Source organism: Schistocerca americana, chromosome 4 (assembly GCF_021461395.2).
Source record: "Schistocerca americana isolate TAMUIC-IGC-003095 chromosome 4, iqSchAmer2.1, whole genome shotgun sequence".
Classification (NCBI taxonomy): Eukaryota; Metazoa; Arthropoda; class Insecta; order Orthoptera; family Acrididae; genus Schistocerca; species Schistocerca americana.
In genome coordinates this window covers 316,103,996-316,119,580 of record NC_060122.1, presented here as the reverse complement: position 1 = coordinate 316,119,580, position 15,585 = coordinate 316,103,996, and the positions used below count along the sequence as shown (strand labels likewise).

Below are 15,585 nucleotides of genomic sequence, written 5' to 3'. Positions count from 1 at the left end.
TTTTTAATAATGACATAAATGTCTGATCTTAGGGGCTCGAAATTTTTCTATATGGCTGTCCTCAAAGAGCCGATTTTTAATGAGAGTCAAACACTCTGCGATTTGAGAGATTCATCGTACATTCTGGCACATAGATTGTCTTGCGTAAAAGGAAATTTACTTTGAAAGTCACTCTTTTAAACAACCATTCGCAATATTTTCCCGTGACCTGTTAGAAATAGGTTTGTTTCAGCAGTTGCCAGAGAGCGCCAGATAATAGTGTCACTGCACTTGCACAGCTATGACGACGCAGGAAGCCCATGTGTTTGTACATGTAAAACATTAAAAGATCTTACATTATATCATAAAAGAAACAAGACATCATAGGATACTCCAAGAGCATCGTAATTTCGTGAACCATACTAAAATGCATAAATTGACTTAAAGTGCACATTCGTATGTCCAGATTCGAATGTATATTTTCTTGGAGTACCAGTACTGCATTATCTCATGTTTGGTTCTCTATTATGGTATAATGCCGCACGTGCTAGAAGATGAAAACATGCACTTTTGAAATGCAGTGAACTGTTGAAACCAGCCAATAGTGTGAAATTAAACACTTCACTACAAATAAATTGACTGCCTCTGCAGAAAATATTAATAAAAGCCAAATTTCTTCAGCAAATCGACAAAAATAACTTCATTGTTCTACAAGGCAATTAATGCTTGAGTGTCAGAAATGTGGAAATAAAATAAAATCTGAAACTAACAACATATTTTAGCCTTCCGTGGAAAATGCGATCTACGAACACATAATAACGCCTAATGGGAGAATAAGTGGGGGGGGGGGGGGGGGGGGGCGGCTAACTAAAGTGTTGATTGTGGCAGGGTTAACGAAGTTAACTGGAGAATAAGTTTTGATACTGGCAGAAATAGTTACAGAATTAATGATGACAAGAGTGTTTGTTAGAATGAAGAAGGAGAAGAAACGCGGACATCACACAAATTATGGAAGAATATGGCGATTCCGAATTAATATAAAAATTTCGCACTACTACTTTTCAATCTCATGCTTGAGAAGCTGGAGTGTGTGAATGTATTATAATCACTTGATAGCTCCTAGTCACATAAATCTGTTTTGTTTTCATTTGACATGAGAGCAATAAACAGAGAGGAAACAGCAAAATTACTAAACATAAACACGGGGCACATGGAGACTATCCACCTTCCCTCTACAATTCAAGACTGCTCTGTGCTTGGACTGCCCTGTGCGTCAGCCCCGGATCAATGACATTTCCGAACTGCGGTGCTGCCCCCTCCCTCGAGCGTTTGAGGTAGGTCGAGAAAAATTTTAAAAAATTGACTTTTCAAAAATATGTTCATTGTGTAGCGCACATCTTTCTGAAGATTGATATATGTATAAAACATATGTGTTCGAGGAACTGTAAGACATGTTACTTGGTCTTAAGTGTGCCAAAGCCCAGTGCCACACCTCTTCACACGGCATTCTTCTATCGCAGTCACTGTATTTCACTCTGTGGGGTTCAAAGGTGTATTATTTTGTAATCGATGTCATCAAACTATATTCAGGATGGTGGAAATTAAAATGTCACGTGATGCCTCTCCTGCTCCCGGTCGACCAGTTTGACATCCAGCCCCTCTAACAAAAAACTCTCAATTAATATTGGATGGGATTATTTGTAAGCGGGAAAACAAGAAATCTTCAGAAAATTTGCACCCTTTATTGCCTATTAGCTAATAACTTGTTTTCTTGGGTGGCATAAAATTAAGTATTTGCTAATAAATCAGTAAAGACAAGACACAAGGAAGACAGTACACATTTCTTCAATCCTCAAGTCCTAGCATTTTTTTCTCTCTAGTTTTGCTGCAACTTTACATGGCATGCTTTCCTTTCTGGGAAAGAATCTATTACTTCACCAAAGTTCATCAAATATTTTGCTACATGAAAAAGTGAAATGTGGTTATCTAATACTGAAGAAGCTGTTAAAACAAATAGTATCCAAAACTGGTATTGTTTCTTGATCTGATTACACATATTTTGTCACTGTCTGCTAGATGAAACGAAATAGGCCCGTCTAATATTGCAGCAATTGTAACACACACCAAATAAACGAGACTCTTTGGCACAAATTGTCATTTTTATAACACGATAGAACATAATTCACAAAGTATCAATACTAGATGCCTATTAGTCCTATTACAAGCAAAGAGCTTTATGTTAGGAATTCATACACTCCAGCTTCTCAAGCATGAGATCGAAAAGTAGTAGTACGAAATTTTTATATTAATTCGGAATCGCCATATTCTTCCATAATTTGTGTGATGTCCGTGTTTCTTCTCCTTCTTCATTCTAACAAACACTCTTGTCATCATTAATTCTGTAACTATTTCTGCCAGTATCAAAACTTATTCTCCAGTTAACTTCGTTAACCCTGCCACAATCAACACTTTAGTTAGCCGCCCCCCCCCCCCCCCCCCATTTATTCTCCCATAAGGCGTTATTATGTGTTCGTAGATCGCATTTTCCACGCTACTTCGAGAACAGAACTTAAGCGGCTGTTACCGGGGACTGTACAACTGGCCCTTACTAGCATAGTGGTCTGGCAAAAACATTTTCTGTGGTAGCCTGAATTTATGGATTTTGCTAGTAATTATAACAATGCTAATCATTCGCAAACCCAGTCAACCACATAAACAAACAACGATCAGTATTCACCCGTTCGGCTTTATTCCACTCAGCTCGTATAGCCCCATCCACTTCCGTCTTTAGGAAAGTATTTCTAGATGTGATGGGGTTTTCCCTGGCAGAAACATGATGTACACAATGCACACATTCAAAAATCAACTTATGATTCATTCAGAAATTAACTTGGAATACATTCAAAAATGTTCAAAAACCAACAGGGATGCATTTCAAAACCATATGAATAATCGATAGACGAACGTGCGCTGGATGCTAGGCACTTTGTGAAACAAGATTTTTTTTCCTCAAGAATATGAATTGCCTGTCGGAATGCACAATGGACACGAATGGATGCAGGCGATCAGACAGGATGCTTACGTACATGTCACCTGTCACAGTTGTATCTAGACATATTAGGCATCCCATATCACTCCAACTGCACACGCGTCACGCTATAACAGAGCCTCCACCAGCTTGAACAATCCCCTACTGACATGCAGGGCCCATGGGTTCATGGGGTGTCTCCATACCCGTACACTTATATCTGCTCGACACAATTTGAAACGTGACTAGCCCGACCAGGCAACATGTTTCCAGTCATCAACAGTCCAATGTCAGTGTTGGTGAGCCCAAGAGAGGCATAAAGCTTTGTGTCATGCAGTCTTCAAGGGTACATGAGTGGGCCTTCGGCTCTGAAAGCCCATATTGATGATGTTTCATTGAATGGTTCGCACACTGAGACTTGTTGATAGTCCAGTATTGAAATCTGCACCAATTTGCAGAAAACTTGCAGTTCTGTCATATTAAACGATTCTCTTCAGTCGTCGTCGGTCCCGTTCTTCCAGGATCTTTTTCCGGCCGAAGCAATGTCGGAGTTGATGTTTTACCAGATTCCTGATACTCATGGTAAACTCGTGAAATGTTTGTACGCAAAAATCCCCATTTCATCACTACCTCAGAGATGCTGTGTCCCATTGATCGTGCGTTGACTATAACACAACGTTCAGACTCACTTAAATTTTGATAACCTGTCATTGTAGCTGCAGTAACCGATCTACCAACTGTACCATACACTTGATGTCTTATAGATGCGTTGCTGAGCACAGTGCCGTATTCTGACTGTTCACGTATCTCTGAATTCAAATACACATGCCTGTAACAGTTTCTTTGGTGCTCAGTGTATTTTGTTCCTGGCACTCCTGATTTGTAATTTTCTGCACTGAAGATGACTACGTAATAGCTGAAATCTAGATCTGTTGTAATAAAATGACAGATTTCGTGATCAATTGCTGTTCTTTCCTCCACTGTCTACAGGCAATGCTGTTCTTTCCTCCTTGTCTAGAGGCAAATATATTACTGCAAAAAGGAAAGTGCATATTTAGGGCATACAATCTTAAATGCAGGCACTTCCCTTCTAAGAGGCTGAAGAGTATTCAGTAGATGCCTTTTCCACCTTCCTTCGAAGGACTACACAGGTTCATTGGAATGCTGAATTACTATTGACATCATTTGTCTCACTTTGATAAGGAACAAGGGCCACTCAACAGGGTTATTTGGTAAGCTTGATAGCGTTACGGAGATGTTTAGCAAACTCAAGTGGTAGACTCTGCAAGAGAGGCGCTCTGCATTGCGGTGTAGCTTGCTGTCCAGGTTTCGAGAAGGTGCGTTTCTGGATGAGGTATCGAATATATAGCTTTCCTCTACTTATACCTCCCAAGGAGACCACGAATGTAAAATTAGAGAGATTCGAGTGCGCATGGAGGCTTTCCGGCAGTCGTTCTTCCCACGAACCATATGCAACTGGAACAGGAAGGGGAGGTAATGACAGTGGCACGTAAAGTGCCCTCTGTCACACACTGTTGGGTGGCTTGCGGAGTATAAATGTAGATGTAGATCTACCTGGCCGTCAAGCATTTCAGATCTTTCATCGAATGTCAACACTTCACAATATTCACATACCACAATTTTTCAACACATGAAAGACCCCCCACTCACTCTGCCAATTCACACATGCTCAGTTTATAGTGCAATTTACAACTGACATACAGTATGTATCAGGCATAGGTATTGTGGCAGATGGCCTTTCCCACCATTGTCCTAGTTTAAGCGTTACTAATTGGACTGTCATGGCTACAAAACAGGAAGATGATGGTTCCCTTCAACATGTCCTCAAAGTGCACTGGTATACAGCTCTACAACTTCAGCGCATGCTGCTTCAGGGCACACGACAGGGAATTTGGTGAGATACAACTGAAATCTGGTGGCATAAAATTTTTTGTTGTCCAGCACTACCTTACTCATTGATATCAGAGCCTCTGCCAAGCTGGTAGCTGGAAAAGCAGACAGGCCATGGATAGACAGAGAGATTGTCTTGCCTGGACCCATGCATGCAGGAGTTGCCAAAACAGCAAAGTAGCCAGGCACACATACGCGCCAGCTCAGTACTTTCCCACACCGACAGCAAGATTTGCCCACATTCATGCAGACATTTATACTCCGCATACCATTGCTTTACTGTGGTGGATATTGCTATCTTTTAACAATCGTTGACCATATCAAGTGATGGCCAGAAGTGGTACCTATTCGAAATATTTCTGCTGAATCAGTGGCCAAGGTATTGGCGCAGCCAGGATTTGTAAGGTTCCGCATATATTGCCAGACAATTACGACTGACAGGGCAACACTTTGAAGGACAGGTGTTTGAAGAATTGCTCCAGTTCTGTGGCAACACTTCACAATATTCACATACTAAAATTTTTCAACACATGAAAGACCCCCCCACTCACTCTGCCAATTCAGACAAGCTCAGTTTATAGTGCAATTTACAACTGACATACAGTACGTATCAGGCAGATATTGTGGCAGATGCATGTGTTTCTCACAAATAGCTATCATCCTGCCAGCAACAGTATGGTAGTATGAATGCATCACACTTTGATGGCGGCTTTTTTTAAGATGTGGTGATTTGTCATGGTTTGGTGCCTTGCTGCTAGCACTGTTGGGGTTATGCATTACAGTTAAAGTAGACAGATTCTGTCTGCCTACACAGACCGTATACAGGTACCTGGCGACCTGATCACACCTACATCACTACTTTCATCATCATCATCATCATCATAGATTTCTACCAATTTTGTAGAATCACTGTGTTCACACATGCAACATCTCGTGGTACTCAGTCTGGTTATGTAAGGCAAATAGAAAATTCTCACCCACAAGGACTTGCAAAGCTGTCAGTTTGTGTGGCTGAAAGACAATTCTGTTAGGTTGCCGATCTCAGCGCTCCCTACTCCGGGCCCTTTAGAGTCATTTCTAGGAGAGGAAACATGTTCGTCATTGACAAGAACCGCAGACAGGGCATGATTTCGATAGAGCGGCTGAAGCTTGAACATACAGACAATGGAAAGCTCCTCAATTTCAGTGCTCCACAACCATTGAATTCAAAGGCACTGGGTCTGACAACAAATGTCTCCAAGCTTAAGCAGATGCCACCTCCTCCCAACCCTACATCAGTTTTTACATACTCTGGCAGGCTAGTTAGATGCATGTTCCCACAGACAACAGGTGGCTTCCAGTTTCACGACAAGGGACAAGGACACCTCGACAAGATACTTAACCAATTCAGTAGATTTAGCATTCTTGCCAATGGCCAGCTGCTTGCTCGGCCCACGTAAGAACACACGCAGAGGTGACAGAGAGACTGTGATTGCAAACTGGCTTTGTCACTACACTCTCCATACACTGCTGATGCAAGTCGCCAAGGTAGTTCCCAGCCGTGTTCTGCCCAGATGGCTAACTGTAACACAGCTGGTCCTTGCTGCCCCCCCCCCCTCCCCCCCACAAAAAAAAAAAAAAAAAAAAAACACCTGAGGTGGGCAAGAAGAAAGTGAGGTATGCACCATTTCAAGTCATCGTTTTGGCATGACAAGGCCTTCACCTCTCTCTCTCTCTCTCTCTCCCTCTCTCCCTCTCTCTCTCTCTCTCTCGTCTTTTTTTTTTTTTTTTTTTTTTTTTTTTTTTTTAAGGAAAAGGGGGGAGTTGATGTGCGGCATCGACAGACATTGTGTTATCACCTGTACGAGTGTGAACATTATTGTGGACTCAAGTACACTTTATGTTACTGTGAATGGTGCATGTGACAAGATGATATTGTAATAGAGAGTGTGTATACTTGAATGCAATAAATCTGTATTTTGTATTACTGTTTCTTGTGTTTTATTAAGGGGAAGTAATAACATATCCTATAAACTTATTACGGGGGGCGTATCTTTTCTTTTTTTAATTTGTGAAACTCATGTTGTTGCAAATTACAGTAGCTGGATGGCCTTACACATTTTATTGGTTTCAAAATATGTGACCTGCTAACTGTCAGCTACCATATTTCTTTTCTTTATGAAGATGAGACACAATCAACAGTAAGTGGTATGCCTGCCCAAATAGTTAACTCCGATGCATTATGTTATGTTCAGTGTAATACTCTAACCTGTCATTTCTCTCAAGCCACTTAGTCTTTACAATCCACAGTCCTAACAATGTGCTGACACTTCTTGCACTAAAATCAAAGCAAGGTGTTACAAATATAAAACACCACTTTCACTGGATAAAACCAGACTCAATGTAATAAGGTAAAATGGTCAATGAAACATGTAAGTATGAATGTAGATTTCTACATTGGCAAGAGGTAGGAATTGGACCCTGCAAGTGTCTCAATGCAGGACCTGTTCCATACATCCTCCCACCACCTACTCCAGTCCGGTCACAAACATCACTTATCCCATCAAAGGCATTGTTACCTGTGAAACCAGTCATGTGATCTACAAGCTAAGCTGCAACCACTGTGCTGCATTCTATGTGGGATTGACAACAAACAAGCTGCCTGTCCACATGAATAGCCACCAACAAACTGTTGCCAAGAAACAAGAGGACCACACTTTTGCTGAGCACACTGCCAAATATGACTTTCTTCATTTCAATGGCTGTTTCGCAGCCTGTGCCATATGAATCCTTCCCTCCAACAACAGCTTTTCTGAATTGCACAGGTGGGAGCTTTCCCTGCAATATATCATACATTCCCATAACCCTCCTGATCTCAACATTTGTTAGTCATTGTCCTCACCCATCCAGCCCCTTCCCTGTTCCCATTCCAGCACTACACAGCTCTCATTCCACCATCACACCCAGTCTTTTGAATTCTCTCCTTTTCCACTACCCCCACCCTCACCCTCCCCACCTCTTCCCTGCCCTCCATCTAACCTCCCAACTGTACATATGTGCTCTACCCTGTCTCCACCTTGTCCCTGTGTGTTCCCCAGCAGCACTTCACTGACCCGCACCCCTCCCCGCCCCAGCCGCCTCCATACCCCCACTCAGTTGCCACTCCCATCAAGCACTGGTGCTGCTGCTCACAATGTGACCTCAGTTGCCTGAGACTGCAGTCATACGTGTGTGTGTTTTTCGTCTATTTCTGACGAAGGCCTTATTGGCCGAAAGCTTTATTTGTGACAGTCTTTTTGTTGTGCCTATTTGCAATGCAGCATCTCTGTTAGCCTGATATCTTCACTTTCAATGTATGCAGCAACTAAAGTCATTTGCCTTCGATCAGCTGTGTTACGCGTTATAGTATCAGGTGACCCCGGAAGTGAGTACTGGTACCCCAGTGTTCTTTAGTGAGGTACACAAGTGGCGGTTGTCATTTGTGGATGCTGTATTCAACTGTGCAATACAATATGACATCTTAATGCAATGCAAGCTGCAAAGACAGTCAGTCTGACCCAAGAAGGATGGACTTTCCGCCACATTGCTACAGATACCAATGTCTCTCCATCTTTTGTCCACAGATTGTGGTCACTACAGGGAGACAGGTCGCTATTTAAGACAAGTTGGCCAAATTATAGACTAATATCCTAAACACAGTTTTGCTGCAAACATCTTTAACATATGCTCCAGGCAGGCAACCACTTGACACCCTTCTGATCTCAGTTGCCAGCCTGCAGGCGTCTAGGACTACTCCAAAGGTTTTCTCTGAAAATTCATATTTTTAAATGTCTTGATAAATGCGGGCAGGTGCCACTGACTGCTTTACCAACATGGCAGGAAAAAGGGCGGGAAGGGGGGGGGTGTAGTGTCTTAGGGGACCCTTTGCCATTGTATTCACCTATGTGTTAATGTCGCACCCCTCCATGATCAAGCCACATTCGTTGAATGATTTTGAATGGTCCCCAGTGGTTCTCATGCGTACATGAGAGCAAAAATTGCGGTTGCACTGCACTCCAAAGGGGTTAGGTCACATTCAATGGAGAAGCAACCCCACAGTGTCCAAGTACATCTGAAGAGCACAGGTGGTGGCAGCAGTGTCTAACATTGTCAAGAACATCGTCCTGTTGCTCATCACACTGAGAACCGTTGTTTTCGACCACAAAATGTGCAGGAGTTAGGCCCCCCCCCCCCCCCAAGGAAAGGGGTGGTTTCACTCACACCCTTAATGCCACCAGCTAAGGGCTTTCTGAGAAGTGGTATGCCTGAAATCTTTTCCTCGGTCACCCATAAGAAAGCCGTGTGGTTTCAACACTGGCAGTCACTGTGCTGAGGTGTCGAAAGTGGCGAAATGTGGGTAAGAGGGGGTGCGATGACCTTCCCATCATGTGACACATCAACAGTGATGTTGGACAGAATTGTGGTGAAACCTCGTGCCAATGTAACATCATTTTCCCATCTTATGTGTCACATGAACTTCTGAGTTCTGCCCCCTCCCCCTTTTTTTTTTTGCACGAGTTCACAGAGCACCACACTTTTGCTCCATTACAGAGGAAGGTTGCAGCCACTGTTGAGCCAAATTTCAAACTTACATGTCGCAATAGGAGTCAGTTACCGGATATCAAAAAAGTGGTCTTTTGTGTTGCACTGTGTCATGCACTTGATCATTTAACCGTATTCCACACAGAAAACTGTGCTGGTACTAGCATAGCACTCTCACTGTGTGATAGGTGCCACTCATTTTTTTGCTCGAGAGTTGTTGTATATTATAGGACTCTTTCAACATAGCTTTTATCCACCTTAACTCGCAGCTGTGTTTGACTCTTAGAACAATGTAAAGAATTATTTATCTTTATTCTTGCATAATCAGGAATTACGCCTATCTCTATTGGATTCGGCGATGTCAATGGTAGATGACAGCTGGATGCCATTCCTGTCACTCAAATGCAAACATTTCTTGTTGAAGTCAGTTTTAATCATGTTCCCAAGATCTTTAGCTTTCAGTTTCAGAAAGACAAAAATTCTCCACAATGCTTTCTATGACAGTGTCGTAAAAAGTGATTGTGTCATAAATTTTATACTGTAGAGCCCCGTTTAGCCAATTTTCAAGGGACTGAAAAATTATGAATTCGGTTTAACAGAGTTTGAATTAATGAGTTAAAAAAAATACAACGTTGAGTTCACTTTTTCTCTTGTTGAGGGTTCCAATGAGTGAGGGTGCTGTATTTTCATTACCTCCAAAAAAAAAAGAGAAATAACTACACTGTATGTGTACAACAGTACTTCTGGCATTTGTTTCATTGCAGAAGTGTATGTATATATACACATTGTGGAACAATATTGTACCTATTGAATTAATGTGTTATGTAATACAACAAATGATAATTGTAAGAAACACTTTCACATACTGTTTTTTAATACATTAGGATTTAATCAGAAAACATGTTGTAGTCTACAACAAACCTTATCCATTACGTATTTTACTTTCATATACATTAATTTGAGACAGAATCATTAACTATTGTATGTCAGACTGTTGGTTGTAATATTATGGCATTCCACAAAGATACCAGCCCAGAGCAGCGTGAAATGCAACGGAGACAACAGAAGGAGCTGCAAATCTCTCAAAAATAACAACTGTAATTGCAACTTCAGCAACAGGTGGCAGTGTCATATTTTCATATTCCTGCATCATCGGCCGAACTAACAACTGGCTCTCCAGCAGGACAGATGTCATCCATCCTTCCCTAATTATGGTTAAAGAGGGAACATACCAAAGCTGTAACCACATTAAGAGTAATTACAGATGTTACATAATCAATTTCCCCTTCAGTTTCAACGGCGTTATTGGTTGCTGTCCAGGATTTCCTAGAAGGGTTAGATATGGTGTCTGTTGTAACTTCACCCCAACCAGCAGATATGTTACAGATAGCCTGCAGTACATTCAAATGTGGAACTGTTTCTTGCAGTTCAGTTACACAGCTTTAACAAGTCGACATCTGTAATTACACTTCACTGAGGCAATTATTCCTTGATCCAATGGTTGCAGACCACTCGGGATGTTACCTGATAACAAGACAATTTCTAGGTACATAAGTTCCAAGTTATCAAACTATTGTACCAAGCAATGGTCCAAATCTAGCAAAATACTTCTCTTCCTTGCAGACATTTGTTGCTGAACCTTCAACAGCGAGCTACAAAAGATAGATTTGGTCGTCCTACCTTTATTGTTGATCTCGTAGTGGTAGGGCAGATTGAGTAGGTTTCCATTTTTTAAACAATGTGGGTTTTTGTATTTTTCAATCACTAAGGGTATGACGTCTCAGAACGATCTGAATTACAACCTAAGACCATTTTCAGTCTCTCCTTGCAGAGATTTCATCCATGATAGTTTTAACCATTGACATATAGTGTTTTTCCAGACACCAAGTTGCAGGAAATGCCAGCTTCATGCTTGTTCAACACATCTCTTGGGTGATACAAATGAGAGAGCTTGGATTGAAATTCCCATGTCCACTCATTGGCATCTTCCTCTTTTACTCTTGTGCCTCCCCATGGACACTTACAGCACTTACGTTATGCCTTTTCAGAAAACACCATAGCCAGCTCTCAGGACACTCAAACCTAGAAATTCCCTTTTCTGGGCAATTTCAGGAGCCTTTCCTTCAAGCATGCGGCCAGAGAATGAAGTTTGCTATAAGTGCATATGTTGTAACCATTCAAACAGCAACTCCTCCACTTCCTCACGTCTGGCTGGCTCTCATGCACTTGCTATTGCCACTAAATGGTGAGCTTGCCAGGCTTGCCTCCATTTTCTGTCTTGAACCTATTATCAATGAGAGTAGTAGCATTCTACAACATGTGTCTTCGGCTTCTCTCCACTGTCGACAATATGTAGAACTTGCTCCTTTTGTTCTAGTGTCAAATCATTCTAAGTTCATTTCTGTCTCAGCAGCATATTGCAAGTAATGGAGCAAACGGAAAGACAGTAAGACAACATAGTAATTTACTGAGAAAAACTATGTGAAATGCATAAGGGATAACATCATAGTGCACAGCACTACATATACATACATACTTATTCTGTTTAGACGAAGACTAAGATATGGAATATATAATGTGTATGTAGTATAAATTATCCAAAATTTAGTTTAAGTGGTAGATTTTTTTAATGTCATTCAGCAGGAATTGAACAGCTACTGCAAGTTGGCTTTAACATAACTAGGTTTTTTCCTTCTGTAATTCCCTAATCAACATAAACAAAAATTGCAGAACAATGAAGACTTCCAGCTGTACCTTTGTTGAAGACATAAACAGTAATATACATTCTAATTTCATTTACACTATTTACTAAGTCATTTTAACAAGTTTGGGCTTCAGAACACATGTGCATAATTTTTGGGAACTTTTATTTCCTTCCACATCTCATTTATAATTTTCTGTTTATTTTACAACGTCAACAGTAACAACCAAATTACAGTCACCTGGGTGAAAAATTTTAATTCACCATTGTTCCTTTAAAATGTAAATACATTTAGAAAGATGCTGAGGTACATGGAATTTTAAGTAGTGTTATACTTTGTTGCACATTAAGAACACTGTTCAGTGGGTATTTTGACATAAGTAATATTAAAAGTAAATTGACTGAGGCACAAAGATGAGAAGTAACACCAATAGAACATTTAAAAAGACACAATAGATGAGAAATAACTGAAAGAGGATGAACAAGCTTTTGGGTGTGGTGGGGATGGAAGTGAGAGTAGTGATAAATGGATGTACGGAATGTAACAGGAGAATAGAAGAAAGGCAAACAGACAATTTAGGAAGAGAGACTGATCACAAAGGATGAAGAGAAAGTCTACATACCTTGGCCAACCATATTCTTGTTTATAATTTCTGATTTGTTCACAACTTTTATAGCATACATTTTGTCAGGGTTTGACTTTTTACAACCCAAGAAAACTTTCCTGGAAAAAAAATTGCATTGATGACATTAGAACCAGTGTATAAAATATATGCCTCCAAACTTTCAGCAAAAATGTCAAGTGCATTCTAAGTTACTGAATTTAAACAGCAAACAAGGGAAAGCACTGCATTTTAATCATGCGAAATCAAATGTTGACACAGAAAACAAGCCAAAAAAATCTTGACAATATTTGTTTGATATGCTATTTAGCTGCTTGGACTTATTTTACACTGGGGTGAACCAGACCTTAAAGCTCAAAGTTCTAAGCAAAAATCTGTTCTCTGTTGTTGTATCAATTGGTACTTTAGAGAGCACTACTGTTATTTTAGTGCATGAAGAATTTCAAATATTTTATATTTGTTCCTGGACATTCAAATTAGAAAGATGTTGTTATGGTCCACAAGGAATTCATTTGCACAGAACAGGCGGAGGAACAATCTAAAAGCACATGCCTAAAAAGGAAAAATAATTACTTATTTCATATACCACAAAATACACAAAAATGTAATGTGGAATACACAAAGCAACACTACACTATAAACTGGAAATACCACAGTACCATAAATGAATCGTTACAGAACAGCTATAAACAATATTCACCACACCCTCAGTATAAGATACACAAGGCCAGAAGCAACACAAACTGATTATTTCTCGCAAACACTTTGTGTCAGATGTACAGTGTCATATTCTGAATTAACAGAAAAAAATGCATGCTGGTAACTGTAGCTTTGTGGCACTCTCATCACAATAAAGGCAACAAGTTCCCTGCAATTCATCCCAAATCAAAACCTTAATTGTTGGCGAAGTATGTTAGTGATTCATTGGCTGTTTGTGAGAATAATGTTGGAAGAGTTGGCACTAGTTTGTTAGTGAGTTACTTCAGTGTTGGCAGTTGTGAGCACTAGATTCATTTTTGGGTTTGAAATTATTGGTGAAGTGCGTTGCTTTGTAGTTAAAAATTTGATTTTATGTTTTGTTTTTTGTTAACTGTGGATATGACAACTACAGTATGCGTCACTTCAGCCACCCTATCTGGTGCTAATAATGATTAAAAAAGGTTAATTCTCATACCATTGTTAATAAAATTAGCTACTGGACTTTATACACGAAACACAGTTTCTAACACTTATCATGAAAACAATCATATAATGAGATTTCATTATTGAATAAGCACACCAGATAATAGCACAATGCTGAACATACCATAAATATAATTGCAAACAGAGCTGAAGGCTCTTTAATATACTTCGCTTATCATAAAAACACACTGTACCGGGAGCAATCAGTATTTGCTAATGGAGGGGGGGGGGGGGGGGGGGGGGAAGAGAGAGAGAGAGAGAGAGAGAGAGATAGTCAGCCAAATTGCTATTTGTTCTATGACATGCAATGAATCAGTGAATGGATGCTGTAAGTAGCCCGCAATCCCCACATTGATAAGTAAAATAGTTTCTCTAGATGACAGCTGCTCAAAGCAAAGCATATTTTACTTAGATTCTAAAGAACATAAGTACATGATATAATAAAAAACAACTTTGTTCATGGGCAGATTCTGCCATGTGGCAATGGGGGACAGTATGCTGACAATGACTAAATTCCTAAAGTTATTTGGTTTAATTACTGAGTAGTGATGTGTCACATTTGTGGAGGAGGAATGAGACTGACCAAAGTTGCTGCACCTCGGACCAGGCACCACTATATGTGGCGCTATCAGGTGGAAACATATGGCATTCCATCCAGAGGGGTTCCTGGCTTGATAACTCTCAACTGGCCATTCGGGACATGCAGAGTCCGCCAGAAAAATGAATAAACTCTTTGTCAGGCTCTATCAAGATATAGATATTGTTCGATTTGAGTTATGAGTGTGTTGTAGTATGGTCTTTCGTTCAACAGATGTTAACATCTTCATCTCGGTATTGAGAAAACAAGATGGCTGGAACACGCTTGACATTCGAGGAAAGAAAATGTATTGTGAAGTGGTTTTTCAAGTTTGATAATGCCATTGAAGTGCAATGTCTGTGGAGATGGGAGTTTGAAACAGAACCACCAACCCACCCAACAGTTAAATGCATCATTGACAAGTTTGAATTGCATGGAACGATTTGTGATATTCACAAAGAAAGATCTGGAAGACAGCGTACAGCTACAAGTCCTGCTTTGTCAGCTCTCATATTGGAAACTTACGTTAATTCTCCTCTGAAGTATGTTACGCAATGCGCATGTGAAGTGGGGGTTAGCAGTACAAGTGTACGAAGAATTCCGAAAGCTGCAAAGTGGAAAGTCTACGTTCCATGATTACTGCACACGATTAATGACGACGATCCTGATCACCGAATGCAATTTTGCAAATGGTGTGAGCAAATGGTAACTGATGACGAACAATTTGTGGCGAAGATAGTGTGGAGTGACGAGGCACAATTTAAACTTAATGTAACTGTGAATTGGGATAATAAAGTGTACTGGCACCGGAAAATGAGGATAAAGTGGTCAATCTACCAGGGGTTCACTTGTGGTGTGAACTATCATCTAGGGGCTTAGTAGGACCCTTTTTCTTTGATGCTGCTGGCACTGGAGAAGTGTACCTGGAAACATTGCACATATCAATTTTACCAGGTATAGGTGCACTTCATGGAGCTGATGAAGAAGTCTTCTACTAACAAGACGGGGCGCACCCACACTAGTG

The 15,585-nt window shown here is 40.5% G+C and overlaps 1 protein-coding gene across 2 annotated transcripts in view; it reads right to left on the bottom strand.

Annotated features, from left to right (window-relative positions):
• The window catches only part of LOC124613121 (serine/threonine-protein kinase greatwall), a 114,755-nt gene that overhangs the window by 84,045 nt on the left and 15,125 nt on the right, over positions 1 to 15,585 (bottom strand). For both annotated transcript variants that reach the window (XM_047141734.1, XM_047141735.1), the window contains exon 3: positions 12,803 to 12,903. In XM_047141734.1, the coding sequence (XP_046997690.1) occupies positions 12,803 to 12,903 (101 nt within the window). The remainder of the gene's footprint in view (positions 1 to 12,802; positions 12,904 to 15,585) is intronic.